Raw genomic sequence first — 16,263 nt, 5'->3', positions numbered from 1 at the left:
AAACTTCCCTCTCCTTCTCTCCCTCTCTCCCCCTCTCCCTCTCCCTCTCCCTCTCTCCCTCTCCCTCTCCCCCTCTATTTCTCTCCCACATGGTCTTTTTCTGCAAGTCTTTCGGTCTGCATTTCTCTGTCATATTATCAGACCTCTCTATCTCTGTCATATTATCAGACCTCTCTATCTCTGTCATATTATCAGACCTCTCTATCTCTGTCATATTATCAGACCTCTCTATCTCTGTCATATTATCAGACCTCTCTCTCTCTGTCATATTATCAGACCTCTCTATCTCTGTCATATTATCAGACCTCTCTATCTCTGTCATATTATCAGACCTCTCTATCTCTGTCATATTATCAGACCTCTCTCTCTATCATATTATCAGACCTCTCTATCTCTGTCATATTATCAGACCTCTCTATCTCTCTGTCATATTATCAGACCTCTCTCTCTCTGTCATTTTATCAGACCTCTCTATCTCTGTCATATTATCAGACCTCTCTCTCTCTGTCATATTATCAGACCTCTCTCTCTCTGTCATATTATCAGACCTCTCTCTCTGTCATATTATCAGACCTCTCTATCTCTCTGTCATATTATCAGACCTCTCTATCTCTGTCATATGATCAGACCTCTCCATCTCTGTCATATTATCAGACCTCTCTATCTCTGTCATATTATCAGACCTCTCTCTCTCTGTCATATTATCAGACCTCTCTATCTCTCTGTCATATTATCAGACCTCTCTATCTCTGTCATATTATCAGACCTCTCTATCTCTGTCATATTATCAGACCTCTCTATCGCTGTCATATTATCAGACCTCTCTATCTCTGTCATATTATCAGACCTTTCTTTCTCTGTCATATTATCAGACCTCTCTATCTCTGCCATATTATCAGACCTCTCTATCTCTGTCATATTATCAGACCTCTCTCTCTCCAACATCCCCCTCTTTCTTGTCCTGTACTACAATATCCCTTCTTTCCACTGTCAGACTATGACAATCAATCTATTTAAATTTGATCTCTTATTTAATCTCTTTGTTTTCTGTTAGTTTACTATTATGTCCATCACATCATCTCCACCGTGGCAGCTCTCCTCTCCGTGTACGATCAACACCGGGAAGAAAAACGCATCGTGATAAGACGGAGGTCTATCTCTCTCTCCCTCCCTCACCCCCTCATCTACCTCTCCTCCTCCTCCCTCATGCGCTGCTTCCTCATCTCTCTCCTCCTCCTCCTCCTGTTCTTCATCCCTCTCTCCTTCCAGCACTCCTCGACTCTCCTCCTCATCATCCTGACCCTGCCGGGACCCTAACCCCAGTAACCCTCCTCCTCCTCCTCCTCCGTCCTCCCCACGTCCTCCTCCCAGTCCTCCTCCCAGTCCTCCTCCCAGTCCTCCCCCCAGTCCTCCCCCCATACTACGAGAGTGAAGCAGACTCGCCGGTCTCGGCCGTGTTCTCCCTAGAGAGAACCCACTACGACTCAACACTAACCTCCCTCCTCCTCCTCCTCCCTGCCCTCCCCCGCCACCCCCTACGCCGTTCACCCTCATCTCAGCCACGGTGCCGTTCAGCAGAGCTTGATTCCCTGTCGGTGCCCTTAGCCTGGACGGTAGGCTGGAGCTGGACGTGGTTCTCCGGCACCGGGGGCAGCTCTGGAGGAGGTAAGCCGAAGAGAAGGCCACTGGGTGGGCCATACCAGCTGGGATGCCCCCCTGGATGGGGTCTGAGCCTGGAGCTCCAGGTGTGGAGGTGGTGGTGTTAGTTTCTCCTGTTCCACTAACTCCTCCATTACTCTCTCTCTCCAAGTCCATGAGAAGAGCTTCGGAATACGAAGGAACCATTTGTTGATTACAGCGAATATGCCACTCCAGCTCCGTCATGTCCACTGTGTTCACCCGCGATATCGCTCTGTAGCTCGACCCGCCGTTGACGCTCCTCTCTCCTCCCGTCGTTCCTCCGTTCTCCGTCACTCCGTCGCCTCCTCCGTCCTCACGGATCGTCTCCTCTCCGAAGAGTTTCTCCACGTGGTAGTGTACGTACGCCGTGCGGTACTCCGACACGACCCGGAGCGGCCAGGAGAAGAGGAACACTGAGGCTAGCCAGAAGACCCGGGGTCGGGAATACCACGGTTGCCGGGTTGGGTCCGGGAACGCCAGGATATGCTCCCGGAAATCAACGTTCTTTAGATGCATCCCCTCTCGCGCTTCCATGTAATCGTCCAGACCCTCGTTGTCTCCGAAGAAGCGTGCTCGCTGGGTGAGGTATGCAGCCTCCGCACGGGCGCTGGCGAAACTGAAACGGAGGAACAATTGATTCATTGATTGATTCACTGACGGATTGGATTTCATAGCGCTTTTCCAGTATGACAAACCAGTCTAAAAGTGGGAAACTCAACTCACAAGAAAAGTATATTTTTCTGAATTTTCAACAATGCTTTGTAAAATAATATCTATAATTTCAAATGTGTGTGTGTGTGTTCACCTGAAACACTTGGTGAAGCGGAGCCTGACAGCCGGATGCTCCTGAAGTCCCTGGAGCTCTTTGGAGACGTCTTTAACCCGGTGACGACCGTAGTCAAACTCAGAGCTGGAGGCGTGGGTGTTAACCCTCTCATGGTACACCTGGTACAGAGAGACAGGTCGCAGGGGGTAATGTAGAGGGGTTACAGAGAGACAGGTTGCAGGGTTAATGTAGAGGGGTTACAGGGGTAATGTAGAGGGGTTACAGAGAGACAGGTTACAGGGGTAATGTAGAGGGGTTACAGAGAGACAGGTTACAGGGGTAATGTAAAGGGGTTACAGAGAGACAGGTTACAGGGGTAATGTAGAGGGGTTACAGGGGTAATGTAGAGGGGTTACAGAGAGACAGGTTACAGGGGTAATGTAGAGGGGTTACAGAGAGACAGGTTACAGGGGTAATGTAGAGGGGTTACAGAGAGACAGGTTACAGGGGTAATGTAGAGGGGTTACAGGCGTAGAGGGGTTACAGAGAGACAGGATACAGGGGTAATGTAAAGGGGTTACAGAGAAACAGGTTACAGGGGTAATGTAGAGGGGTTACATGGGTAATGTAGAGGGGTTACAGGGGTAATGTAGCGGGGTTACAGAGAGATAGGTTACAGGGGTAATGTAGAGGGGTTACAGAGAGACAGGTTACAGGGGTAATGTAGAGGGGTTACATGGGTAATGTAAAGGGGTTACAGGGGTGATGTAGAGGGGTTACAGAGAGACAGGTTACAGGGGTAATGTAGAGGGGTTACAGAGAGACAGGTTACAGGGGTAATGTAGAGGGGTTACATGAGTAATGTAGAGGGGTTACAGGGGTAATGTAGAGGGGTTACAGAGAGACAGGTTACAGGGGTAATGTAAAGGGGTTACAGAGAGACAGGTTACAGGGGTAATGTAGAGGGGTTACAGAGGTAATGTAGAGGGGTTACAGGGGTTATGTAGAGGGATTACAGAGAGACAGGTTACAGGGGTAATGTAGAGGGGTTACAGAGAGACAGGTTACAGGGGTAATGTAGAGGGGTTATATGGGTAATATAGAGGGGTTACAGAGGTAATGTAGAGGGGTTACAGGGGTAATGTAGAGGGGTTATATGGGTAATATAGAGGGGCTACAGGGGTAATGTAGAGGGGTTACAGGGGTAATGTAGAGGGGTTATAGAGGGACAGGTTACAAGGGTAATGTAGAGGGGTTACAGGGGTAATGTAGAGGGCTTACAGGGGTAATGTAGTGGGGTTACAGAGAGACAGATTACAGGACACCCGTTGTTGTCTTAGCTATCTCTCCCAATCAACACCTGTGATTGCTTTATGCCTCGCTTTATGTCTCTCTCAAATGTCAATATGCCTTGTACACTGTTGTTTAGGGTAGTTATCATTGTTTTAGTTTACTGTGGAGCTACTAGTCCCACTCTACATGCCTCAGATACCTCCTCCCACACATGCTGTGATCTCACCCATCATAACTACGTCCAGAGATGCAACCTCTCTTATCATCACTCATTGCCTGGGTTTACCTCCACTGTACCCACACCCTACCATACCCCTGTCTGTACATTATGCCCTGAACCTATCCCACCATGATCAGAAATCTGCTCCTTTTATTCTCTGTCCCCAACGCACTAGACGACCAGTTTTGATAGCCTTTAGCCGTACCCTCATCATACTCCTCCTCTGTTCCTCTGGTGATGTAGAGGTTAACCCGGACCCTGCGTGTCCCCAGCTGCTCTCATTTGTTGACTTATGTAACTGAAAAAGCCTTGGTTTCATGCATGTTAACATCCGAAGCCTGCTGCTTAAGTTTGTTTTACTCACTGCTTTAGCACACTCCCTGATTCCTGGCTTAAGAAGGCAACCAACAATTATGAGATTTCCATCCCCAAATACAACATTTTCCATCAAGATAGAACTGCCAAAGGGGGAGGAGTTGCAATCTACTGCAGAGATAGCCTGAGTTCTGTCTTACTATCCAGGTCTATGGCCCAAAAGTTTGAGCTTCTAAATTTACAAATGAATCTCTCCAGAAATAAGTCTCTCACTGTTGCTGCCTGTTATAGACCCCCCTCAGCTCCCAGCTGGAGACCATATGGACACCATGGACACCATATGTGAATTACACCATATGTGTAATGGACACCATATGTGAATTACACCATATGTGTAATGGACACCATATGTGAATTACACACTTACAGCTGAAGTGGGAAGTGTACATATACTTAGGATAGAGTCATTAAAACTAGTTTTTCAACCACTCCACAAATTTCTTGTTAACGAACTATAGTTTTGGCAAGTCGGTTAGCACATCTACTTTCTGCATGACACAAGGAATTGTTCCAACAATTGTTTACAGACAGATTATTTCACTTATAATTCACTGTATCACAATTCCAGTGGGTCAGAAGTTTACATACACTAAATTGACCGTGCCTTTAAACAGCTTGGGAAATTCCAGAAAATGATGTCATGGCTTTAGAAGCTTCTGATAGGCTAATTGGCATCATTTGAGTCAATTGGAGGTGTACCTGTGGATGTATAACAGGGCCTACCTTCAAACTCAGTGCCCCTTTGCATGACATCATGGGAAAATCTAAAGAAATCAGCAAGACCTCAGAAAAATATGGTAGACCTCCACAAGTATGGCTCATCCTTAGGAGCAATTTCCAAATGCCTGAAGGCACCACGTTCATCTGTACAAACAATAGTATGCAAGTATAAACACCATGGGACCGCGCAGCCGTCATACCGCTCAGGAAGGAGAAGCGTTGTCTCCTAGAGATGAACGTACTTTGGTGCGAAAAACGCAACTCAATCCCAGAACAACAGCAAAGGACCTTGTGAATATGCTGGAGGAAACAGGTACAAAAGTATCTATATCCACAGTAAAACAAGTCCTATATCAACATCAACTGAAAGGCTGTTCAGCAAGGAAGAAGCCACTGCTCCAATACCGCCATAAAAAAAAGCCAGATTACGGTTTGCAATTGCACATTGGGACAAAGATCGTACTTTTTGAAGAAATGTCCTCTGGTCTGATGAAACAAAAATAGAACTGTTTGGCCATAATGACCATCTTTATGTTTGGAGGAAAAGGGGGGAGAATTGTAAGCCGAAGAACACTATCCCATCCGTGAAGCATGGGGGTGGCAGCATCATGTTGTGGGGGTTCTTTGCTGCAGGAGGGACTAGTGCACTTCACAAAATAGATGGCATCACGAAGGAGGAAAATGATGTGGATATATTGAAGCAACATCTCAAGACATCAGTCAGGAAGTTAAAGCTTGGTCGCAAATGGGTCTTCCAAATGAGAAATGACCTCAAGCATACTGACAAATTTGTGGAAAAAAAGAAAGTCAAGGTATCACAAAGCCCTGACCTCAATCCTATTGAAAATTTGTGGGCAGAACTGAAAAAGCGTGCGCGAGCAAGGAGGCCTACCAACCTGACTGAGTTACACCAGCTCTGTCAGGACGAATGGGCCAAAATTCAACTTATTGTGGGAAGTTTGTGGAAGGCTACCTGAAATGTTTGACCCACTGGGAATGTGATGAAAGAAATAAAAGCTGAAATAAATAATTCTCTCTACTATTATTCTGACATTTCACATTCTTAAAATAAAGTGGTGATCCTAACTGACCTAAGACAGGGAATTTTTACTGTGATTAAATGTCAGGAATTGTGAAACTGAGTTTAAATGTATTTGGCTAAGGTGTATGTAAACTTCCGACCTCAACTGTATCTTCAGAGTTCGTTCTGTTAGGTGACCTAAATTGGGATATGCTTAACACCCCGGCAGTCCTACAATCTAAAATAGATGCCCTCAATCTCACACAAATTACCAAGGAACCCACCAGGTACAACCCTAAATCCGTAAACATGGGCACCCTCATAGATACTATCCTGACCAACTTGCCCTCCAAATATACCTCTGCTGTTTTCAATCAGGATCTCAGCGATCACTGCCTCATTGCCTGTATCCGCTATGGGTCCGTGGTCAAACGACCACCCCTCATCACTGTCAAACGCTCCCTAAAACACTTCTGCGGGCAGGCCTTTCTAATCGACCTGGCCCGGGTATTCTCATCCCGTCAGTCGAGGATGCCTGGTCATTCTTTAAAAGTAATTTCCTTGCCATCTTAAATAAGCATGCCCCTTTCAAAAAATGTAGAACTAAGAACAGATATAGCCCTTGGTTCACTCCAGACCTGACTGCCCTTGACCAGCACAAAAACATCCTGTGGTGGACTGCACTAGCATCGAATAGTCCCCGCGATATATAACTTTTCAGGGAAGTCAGGAACCAATACACGCTGTCAGTCAGGAAAGCGAAGGCTAGCTTTATCAATCAGAAATGTGCATCCTGTAGCTCTAACTTCAAAAAGTTCTGGGACACTGTAAAGTCCATGGAGAATAAGAGCACCTCCTCCCAGCTGCCCACTGCACTGAGGCTAGGTAACACGGTCACCACCGATAAATTCACAATAATCAAGAATTTCAATAAGCATTTCTCTATGGCTGGCCATGCTTTCCTCCTGGCTTCCCCAACCCTGGCCAACAGCTCCGCACCCTCTGCAGCTACGTCATCAAGCCTTCCCAGCTTCTCCTTCACCCAAATCTAGATAGCAGATGTTCTGAAAGAGCTGCAAAACCTGGACCCATACAAATCAGCTGGGCTAGACAATCTGGACCCTCACTTTCTAAAATTATCCGCCTCCATTGTTGCAACCCCTATTACCAGTCTGTTCAACCTCTTTTTCGTATCGGCCAAGATCCCTAAAGATCGGAAAGCTGCTGCGGCCATGCCCCTCTTCAAATGGGGTGACACTCTAGACCAAACTGTTATATTCCTACAGTATATCCATCCTGCCCTGCCTTTCTAAAGTCTTCGAAAGCCAGGTTAATAAACAGATCACTGACCATTTCGAATCCCACCGTACCTTCTCCGCTGTGCAATCTGGTTTGAGAGCTGGTCATGGGTGCACGTCAGCCACGCTCAAGGTCCTAAACGATATCATAACCGCCATCGATAAGAGACATTACTGTGCAGCCGTCTTCATCGACCTGGCCAAGGCTTTTGAATCTGTCAATCACCGTATTCTTATCGGCAGACTCAATAGCCTTGGCTTCTCAAATGACTGCCTCGCCCGGTTCACCAACTACATCTCAGATAGAGTTCAGTGTGTCAAATCGGAGGGCCTGTTGTCCGGACCTCTCGCAGTCTCTATGGGGGTACCACTGGGTTCAATTCTTGGGCTGACTCTTTTCTCTGTATATATCAACAATGTTGTTCTTGCTGCGGGTGATCCCTGATCCACCTCTACGCAGACGATACCATTCTGTAAACATCTGGCCCTTCTTTGGACACTGTGTTAACTAACCTCCAAACAAGCTTCAAAGCCATACAACACTCCTTCCGTGGCCTCCAACTGCTCTTAAACGCTAGTAAAACTAAATGCATGCTTTTCAACCGTTCGCTGCCTGCACCCGCCCAGCATCACTACTCTGGACAATTCCAACTTAGAATATGTGGACAACTACAAATACCTAGGTGTCTGGACTGTAAACTCTCCTTCCAGACTCATATTAGACATCTCCAATCCAAAATAATTAAATCTAGAATCGGCTTCCTATTTCGCAACAATCCTCGATCCTCGGCGATATCATTTACAAAATAGCCTCCAATACTCTACTCAGCAAACTGGATGCAGTCTATCACAGTGCCATCCATTTAGTCACCAAAGCCCCATACACCACCCACCACTGCGACCTGTATGCTCTCGTCGTCTGGCCCTCGCTACATATTCGTCGCCAGACCCACTGGCTCCAGGTCATCTATAAGTCTTTGCTAGGTAAAGCTCCGCCTTATCTCAGCTCACTGGTCACGATAACAACACCCACCCGTAGCACGTGCTCCATCAGGTGTATCTCACTGGTCATCCCCAAAGCCAACACTTCCTTTGGCTGCCTTTCCTTCCAGTTCTCTGCAGCCAATGACTGGAACTAATTGCAAAAATCGCTGATGCTGGAGACTTATATTTCCCTCACAAACTTTAAACATCAGCTATCTGAGCAGCTAACTGATCGCTGCAGCTGTACATAGCCCATCTGTAAATAGCCCATTCAATCTACCTACCTCATCCCCATATTGTTTTTATTTACTTTTCTGCTCCTTTGCACACCAGTATTCCTACTTGTACATCATCATCTGCTCATCTATCACTCCAGTGTTAATTTGCTAAATTGTAATTACTTTGCTACTATGGCCTATTTATTGCCTTACTTCATGCTATTTGCTCACACTGTATATAGAGTTTCTTTTTTTTCTATTGTGTTATTGACTGTAGGTTTGTTTATTCCACGTGTAACTCTGTGTTGTTGTTTGTGTCGCACTGCTTTGCTTTATCTTGGCCAGGTCGCAGTTGTAAATGAGAACTTGTTCTCAACTAGCCTACCTGGTTAAATACAGGTGGGAAAAAATATATAATATTGAGAGGTTACAGAGAGACAGGTTACAGGGGTAATGTATGGGGGGTAGAGAGGGACAGGTTACAGGTTACAGGGGTAATGTTGTATGGGGGTAGAGAGGGACAGGTTACAGGGGTAATGTATGTGGGGTAGAGAGGGACAGGTTACAGGGGTAATGTTGTATGGGGGTAGAGAGGGACAGGTTACAGGGGTAATGTTGTATGGGGGGTAGAGAGAGACAGGTTACAGGGGTAATGTTGTATGGGGGTAGAGAGGGACAGGTTACAGGGGTAATATTGTATGGGGGTAGAGAGGGACAGGTTACAGGGGTAATGTTGTATGGGGGGTAGAGAGGGACAGGTTACAGGGGTAATGTTGTATGGGGGGTAGAGAGAGACAGGTTACAGGGGTAATGATGTATGGGGGGTAGAGAGGGACAGGTTACAGGTTACAGGGGTAATGTTGTATGGGGTAGAGAGGGACAGGTTACAGGGGTAATGTATGGGGGGGTAGAGAGGGACAGGTTACTGGGGTAATGTATGGGGGGTAGAGAGGGACAGGTTACAGGGGTAATGTTGTATGGGGGTAGAGAGGGACAGGTTACAGGGGTAATGTTGTATGGGGGGTAGAGAGGGACAGGTTACAGGGGTAATGTTGTATGGGGGGTAGAGAGAGACAGGTTACAGGGGTAATGATGTATGGGGGGTAGAGAGGGACAGGTTACAGGTTACAGGGGTAATGTTGTATGGGGTAGAGAGGGACAGGTTACAGGGGTAATGTATGGGGGGGTAGAGAGGGACAGGTTACTGGGGTAATGTATGGGGGGTAGAGAGGGACAGGTTACAGGGGTAATGTTGTATGGGGGTAGAGAGGGACAGGTTACAGGGGTAATGTTGTATGGGGGGTAGAGAGGGACAGGTTACAGGGGTAATGTTGTATGGGGGGTAGAGAGGGACTGGTTACAGGGGTAATGTTGTATGGGGGGGTAGAGAGGGACAGGTTACAGGGGTAATGTTGTATGGGGGGTAGAGAGGGACAGGTTACAGGGGTAATGTTGTATGGGTGGGGTAGAGAGGGACAGGTTACAGGGGTAATGTTGTAGGGGGGTAGAGAGGGACAGGTTACAGGGGTAATGTTGTAGGGGGGTAGAGAGGGACAGGTTACTGGGGTAATGCTGTAGGGGGGTAGAGATGGACAGGTTACAGGGGTAATGTTGTATGGGGGGTAGAGAGGGACATGTTACAGGGGTAATGTTGTAGGGGAGTAGAGAGGGACAGGTTACAGGGGTAATGTTGTAGGGGGGTAGAGAGGGACAGGTTACAGGGGTAATGCTGTAGGGGGTAGAGAGGGACAGGTTACAGGGGTAATGTTGTATGGGGGGTAGAGAGGGACATGTTACAGGGGTAATGTTGTATGGGGGTAGAGAGGGACAGGTTACAGGGGTAATGATGTATGGGGGGTAGAGAGGGACAGGTTACAGGGGTAATGTTGTATGGGGGGTAGAGAGGGACAGGTTACAGGGGTAATGTTGTATGGGGGTAGAGAGGGACAGGTTACAGGGGTAATATTGTATGGGGGGTAGAGAGGGACAGGTTACAGGGGTAATATTGTATGGGGGGTAGAGAGGGACAGGTTACAGGGGTAATGTTGTATGGGGCGTAGAGAGGGACAGGTTACAGGGGTAATGTAGAGGGGTTACAGAGAGACAGGTTACAGGGGTAATGTTGTAGTGTAATTGAACTCAGAGCTGGAGGTGTGGGTTTTCACCCCTTCCTGCTAAGCTGTGTGTGTCTCCTTACCTGTGTAGTGGTATAAGCGTCTCCGTTGCGATACCTGGTCACCTGTCTGGTCCGTCTGACGTAGTGGTAACTGATGGCCTTCCACCAGATACAGGGAGTGGCCTGCTGGAGCTTTGTGACACGCTCATACACCTGGGGACACACACACACACAGTCAGTTTCCACAGCTCACCTGGACACACACACACACACAGTCAGTTTCCACAGCTCACCTGGACACACAGTCAGTCTCCACAACTCACCTGGACACACACAGTCAGTCTCCCCAACTCACCTGGACACACAGTCAGTCTCCCCAACTCACCTGGACACACAGCCAGTCTCCCCAACTCACCTGGACACACACACACAGTCAGTCTCCCCAACTCACCTGGACACACACACACAGTCAGTCTCCCCAACTCACCTGGACACACAGTCAGTCTCCCCAACTCACCTGGACACACACAGTCAGTCTCCCCAACTCACCTGGACACACAGTCAGTCTCCCCAACTCACCTGGACACACACACACAGTCAGTCTCCCCAACTCACCTGGACACACAGTCAGTCTCCCCAACTCACCTGGACACACACAGTCAGTCTCCCCAACTCACCTGGACACACACACACAGTCAGTCTCCCCAACTCACCTGGACACACACACACACAGTCAGTCTCCCCAACTCACCTGGACACACAGTCAGTCTCCTCAACTCACCTGGACACACAGTCAGTCTCCACAACTCACCTGGACACACACAGTCAGTCTCCTCAACTCACCTGGACACACAGTCAGTCTCCACAACTCACCTGGACACACACACACAGTCAGTCTCCACAACTCACCTGGACACACACTGTCAGTCTCCCCAACTCACCTGGACACACACACAGTCTCCCCAACTCACTCTACTAAACACCCCTTGCCCACTTTACCAAAGCCAATTAGATTTCCCCAAAATAACAACACAATGAGAGTCTCAACCAAAATGAAAGTCAAAGTCACGTACCTCTGCCGTCTCCGCGTGAGCCAAAATGGCGGTCTTGGAGTAACAGTGCCAACATTCCACTAGATACACCACATACAGCATAGCTAGGAAGGCTAGAGGAATATACACATACCCACTGGAACATGGGCTGTTAGAGGAGGGAGAAGAGAGGAGGGGGGGAGGGAGAGAGAGGAGGGGGAGGGAGAGAGAGGAGGGGGAGGGAGAGAGAGGAGGAGAGAGAGAGGAGGGGGGAGAGAGAGGAGGAGAGAGAGGAGGGGGAGAGAGAGGAGGAGGGGGGAGGGAGAGAGAGGAGGGGGAGGGAGAGAGAGGAGGGGGAGGGAGAGAGAGGAGGAGAGAGAGAGGAGGGGGGAGAGAGAGGAGGAGAGAGAGAGGAGGGGGGAGAGAGAGGAGGAAAGAGAGAGGAGGGGGGAGAGAGAGGAGGAGAGAGAGGAGGGGGGAGAGAGAGGAGGGGGGAAGGAGAGAGAGCAGGAAAGAGAGAGGAGGGGGGAGAGGGAGGAGGGGGGAGGGAGAGAGAGGAGGGGGGAGAGGGAGGAGGGGGGAGGGAGAGAGAGGAGGAGAGAGAGAGAGGAGGGGGGAAGGGAGAGAGAGGAGGAGAGAGAGAGGAGGGGGGAGAGAGAGGAGGAGAGAGAGGAGGGGGGAGAGAGAGGAGGGGGGAGGGAGAGAGAGGAGGAGAGAGAGAGGAGGGGGGAGAGAGAGGAGGGGGGAGGGAGAGAGAGGAGGAGGGGGGAGAGAGAGGAGGGGGGAGGGAGAGAGAGAGGAGGGGGAGGGAGAGAGAGGAGGAGAGAGAGAGGAGGAGGGGGAGGGGTAGAAAGGAAGAGAAGTTAGAGGAGGGAGAAAGAGAGAGAAAGGTCATGTTCAAACAAACACAATCAAACTTTATTTAAAAGTTTGGAGGCTCCATATGGATGGTGTGACGGAATTGTGGACCCTCTGGAGGCAGACAGAGGCCAAACTGAGCTCTGTACCGCATCGCTGTGCGCCGCCCAAATGTTGTAACATGATTGGTTGACGGTAGGTGGGGGCGGGAAGTATGAATGCCATGACTTTTGCAGAGACCGTATCGCAGTAAATGCTGTACAGCCACTGCAGATATCAGATTGACCATGCAGAGGCTTTTAGGAATGTACAGATAGCCTCTTGAACTGGATGGAGGATACAAACACAATTCAACTTGAATTTAACTTTATTTAAAGTGCATTCAACTTTATTTAAAGTGTAATAAACTTTATTTAAAGTCTATTTAACTTTATTTAAAAGAGAATTTAACTTTATTTAAAGTGCATTTAACTTTATTTAAAGTGCAATAAACTTTATTTAAAGTGCATTTAACTTTATTTAAAGTGCAATAAACTTTATTTAAAGTGCAATAAACTTTATTTAAAGTCTATTTAACTTTATTTAAAGTGTATTTAAAACCCCATTAACACTTATTTACAGCAGTAAAAACAAAACCATAAAAGCGACAAACAAGAAGAGATAATTAACATAAAACACAAAAAGGGTCAAATTAGAAAAGGAAGATTTCCTGAAGAACATTTCTTGAAGATTTGCCGTCTTAAAGATTTGCTGTATTGTCTTTTTTTAGGGTAGTGGGAGACGACTGAAGTAAACGTAACACACACTAACCTGTCAAGGTGTAGTTGAGGCAAGTCAGAGGAGGCGGCGGCGGCGGTAGTGGTGGCAGCCGTAGCCGAGACGACCACGTGCTCCCCGGAGCCCAGGACAGGCACACGGCAGACAGCACACCAACCCAGCATGGCGAAACACCCATACATGAGAAGAGTCAAGAGGAGGCACTTCCAGTGAGACTCACGACACAGAGAGGCGGCAAAGGACTTCTGGAGGGGACGCTGCTGTTAGGGGGGGGGGGGGGGGGGCGACGACGACAAAAGTAAATAGCAAGTTCACTTCTATTGCAGTGTCATATAACACCAACAGCTATACTGCCCTACCAAGCAAAAAGGCAGTAACTATTCATTGTGTGGAACTGAGAAAAATTGTTTTTATTTACCTTGGTTTTCACAGTAACTTTATACAGTTACTGTTAACATGACCCCCATTTACTCCTAAACACAATTACAATAGAGGCAGGATACTTGTCCACGTGATTAAGCACGTATTTAATGTTGCAAAAATGACATTAACTCATTTTCGACCAAATGAGCAGTTACTGCCTTTTTTTGCTTGGTAGGGCAGCATAGATCTCTGTGAGTGATAATGTTGTAATCCTTCACAAACCACAGATTACAGCAGCAGACACTGGTGTTATGTTAGACGGGAGAGGAGGGGTACTCATAATTCAAATATCACATCAACACACAATGATAATGTTGTAATCCCTCGTAAAGCCCAAAACAATTACAGGACAGAGTGAAGATTAGAGTCACCCCTGAGTCCATTTCCTGAGTGTGTAACCTTAGATGCTCCAGCAACACACAACATATAGGCATGGTGTGTGTGTGTGTGTGTGTGTGTGTGTGTGTGTGTGTGTGTGTGTGTGTGTGTGTGTGTGATCATCCATGTGTTGAGAAGGTTCTAATGGAAACCTCTGTCCATAATGTGGCCGCTAAAGACCAGGTACTGCCGCCGCTAAAGACCAGGTACTGCCGTCGCTAAAGACCAGGTACTGCCGCCGCTAAAGACCAGGTACTGCCGCCGCTAAAGACCAGGTACTGCCGCCGCTAAAGACCAGGTACTGCCGTCGCTAAAGACCAGGTACTGCCGCCGCTAAAGACCAGGTACTGCCGCCGCTAAAGACCAGGTACTGCCGCCGCTAAAGACCAGGTACTGCCGTCGCTAAAGACCAGGTACTGCCGTCGCTAAAGACCAGGTACTGCCGCCGCTAAAGACCAGGTACTGCCGCCGCTAAAGACCAGGTACTGCCGCCGCTAAAGACCAGGTACTGCCGCCGCTAAAGACCAGGTACTGCCGTCGCTAAAGACCAGGTACTGCCGTCGCTAAAGACCAGGTACTGCCGCCGCTAAAGACCAGGTACTGCCGCCGCTAAAGACCAGGTACTGCCGCCGCTAAAGACCAGGTACTGCCGCCGCTAAAGACCAGGTACTGCCGCCGCTAAAGACCAGGTACTGCCGTCGCTAAAGACCAGGTACTGCCGCCGCTAAAGACCAGGTACTGCCGCCGCTAAAGACCAGGTACTGCCGCCGCTAAAGACCAGGTACTGCCGCCGCTAAAGACCAGGTACTGCCGCCGCTAAAGACCAGGTACTGCCGCCGCTAAAGACCAGGTACTGCCGTCGCTAAAGACCAGGTACTGCCGCCGCTAAAGACCAGGTACTGCCGCCGCTTAAGACCAGGTACTGCCGCCGCTAAAGACCAGGTACTGCCGTCGCTAAAGACCAGGTACTGCCGCCGCTAAAGACCAGGTACTGCCGCCGCTAAAGACCAGGTACTGCCGTCGCTAAAGACCAGGTACTGCCGTCGCTAAAGACCAGGTACTGCCGTCGCTAAAGACCAGGTACTACCGTCGCTAAAGACCAGGTACTGCCGCCGCTAAAGACCAGGTACTGCCGCCGCTAAAGACCAGGTACTGCCGCCGCTAAAGACCAGGTACTGCCGCCGCTAAAGACCAGGTACTGCCGTCGCTAAAGACCAGGTACTGCCGTCGCTAAAGACCAGGTACTGCCGTCGCTAAAGACCAGGTACTGCCGTCGCTAAAGACCAGGTACTGCCGCCGCTAAAGACCAGGTACTGCCGTCGCTAAAGACCAGGTACTGCCGTCGCTAAAGACCAGGTACTGCCGTCGCTAAAGACCAGGTACTGCCGTCGCTAAAGACCAGGTACTGCCGTCGCTAAAGACCAGGTACTGCCGTCGCTAAAGACCAGGTACTGCCGTCGCTAAAGACCAGGTACTGCCGCCGCTAAAGACCAGGTACTGCCGCCGCTAAAGACCAGGTACTGCCGCCGCTAAAGACCAGGTACTGCCGTCGCTAAAGACCAGGTACTGCCGTCGCTAAAGACCAGGTACTGCCGTCGCTAAAGACCAGGTACTGCCGTCGCTAAAGACCAGGTACTGCCGTCGCTAAAGACCAGGTACTGCCGTCGCTAAAGACCAGGTACTGCCGCCGCTAAGCGCTAGGTGATGCCGTCGCAAACGGCCAGGTGATGCTGTCGCTAAGGGCCATTCGATGCCGTCGCAAAGGGCCTGGTGCAGCTGAGGGCCAGGTGATGCTGTCGCTAAGGGCCAGGTAATGTGGTCACGAAGGGCCAGGTTTTGCAGTTGTTAAGGGCCAGGTATTGCGGTCGCTAAGGGCCTGGTGCAGCTGAGGGCCAGGTGATGCTGTCGCTAAGGGCCAGGTGATGTGGTCACTAAGTGCCAGGTTTTGTAGTCGCTAAGGGCCAGGTAGAAACACTAGAAGTAGTGCAATATTTAGATGTTAACCACTTACCTGACCCTAACCTTATAAATTGTATCTAGTCTAACCTGACCCTAACCTGTGTGTGTGTGTGTGTGTGTTGAATACAGTATAGTATCCGTCATTG

The 16,263-nt window shown here is 48.8% G+C and overlaps 1 protein-coding gene across 1 annotated transcript in view; it reads right to left on the bottom strand.

The window, feature by feature from the left end:
- Window positions 1-747: 747 nt before the first annotated feature.
- LOC118942814 (transmembrane protein 151A-like) overlaps window positions 748-16,263 on the bottom strand; it is a 23,281-nt gene continuing 7,765 nt past the window's right edge. Inside the window, exons 2-6 of the mRNA XM_036956529.1 lie at window positions 13,391-13,617; window positions 11,765-11,891; window positions 10,773-10,904; window positions 2,486-2,625; window positions 748-2,296 (exon numbers count right to left, since the gene is read on the bottom strand). Coding sequence (XP_036812424.1) covers window positions 1,051-2,296; window positions 2,486-2,625; window positions 10,773-10,904; window positions 11,765-11,891; window positions 13,391-13,617 — 1,872 coding nt within the window. The 3' untranslated portion in view covers window positions 748-1,050. The remainder of the gene's footprint in view (window positions 2,297-2,485; window positions 2,626-10,772; window positions 10,905-11,764; window positions 11,892-13,390; window positions 13,618-16,263) is intronic.

The sequence above is a fragment of the Oncorhynchus mykiss genome, chromosome 21, assembly GCF_013265735.2.
Source record: "Oncorhynchus mykiss isolate Arlee chromosome 21, USDA_OmykA_1.1, whole genome shotgun sequence".
In the NCBI taxonomy this organism is placed as follows: Eukaryota; Metazoa; Chordata; class Actinopteri; order Salmoniformes; family Salmonidae; genus Oncorhynchus; species Oncorhynchus mykiss.
Note: the sequence above shows the minus strand (reverse complement) of the source record. Positions and strands in the feature narration are given on the sequence as shown.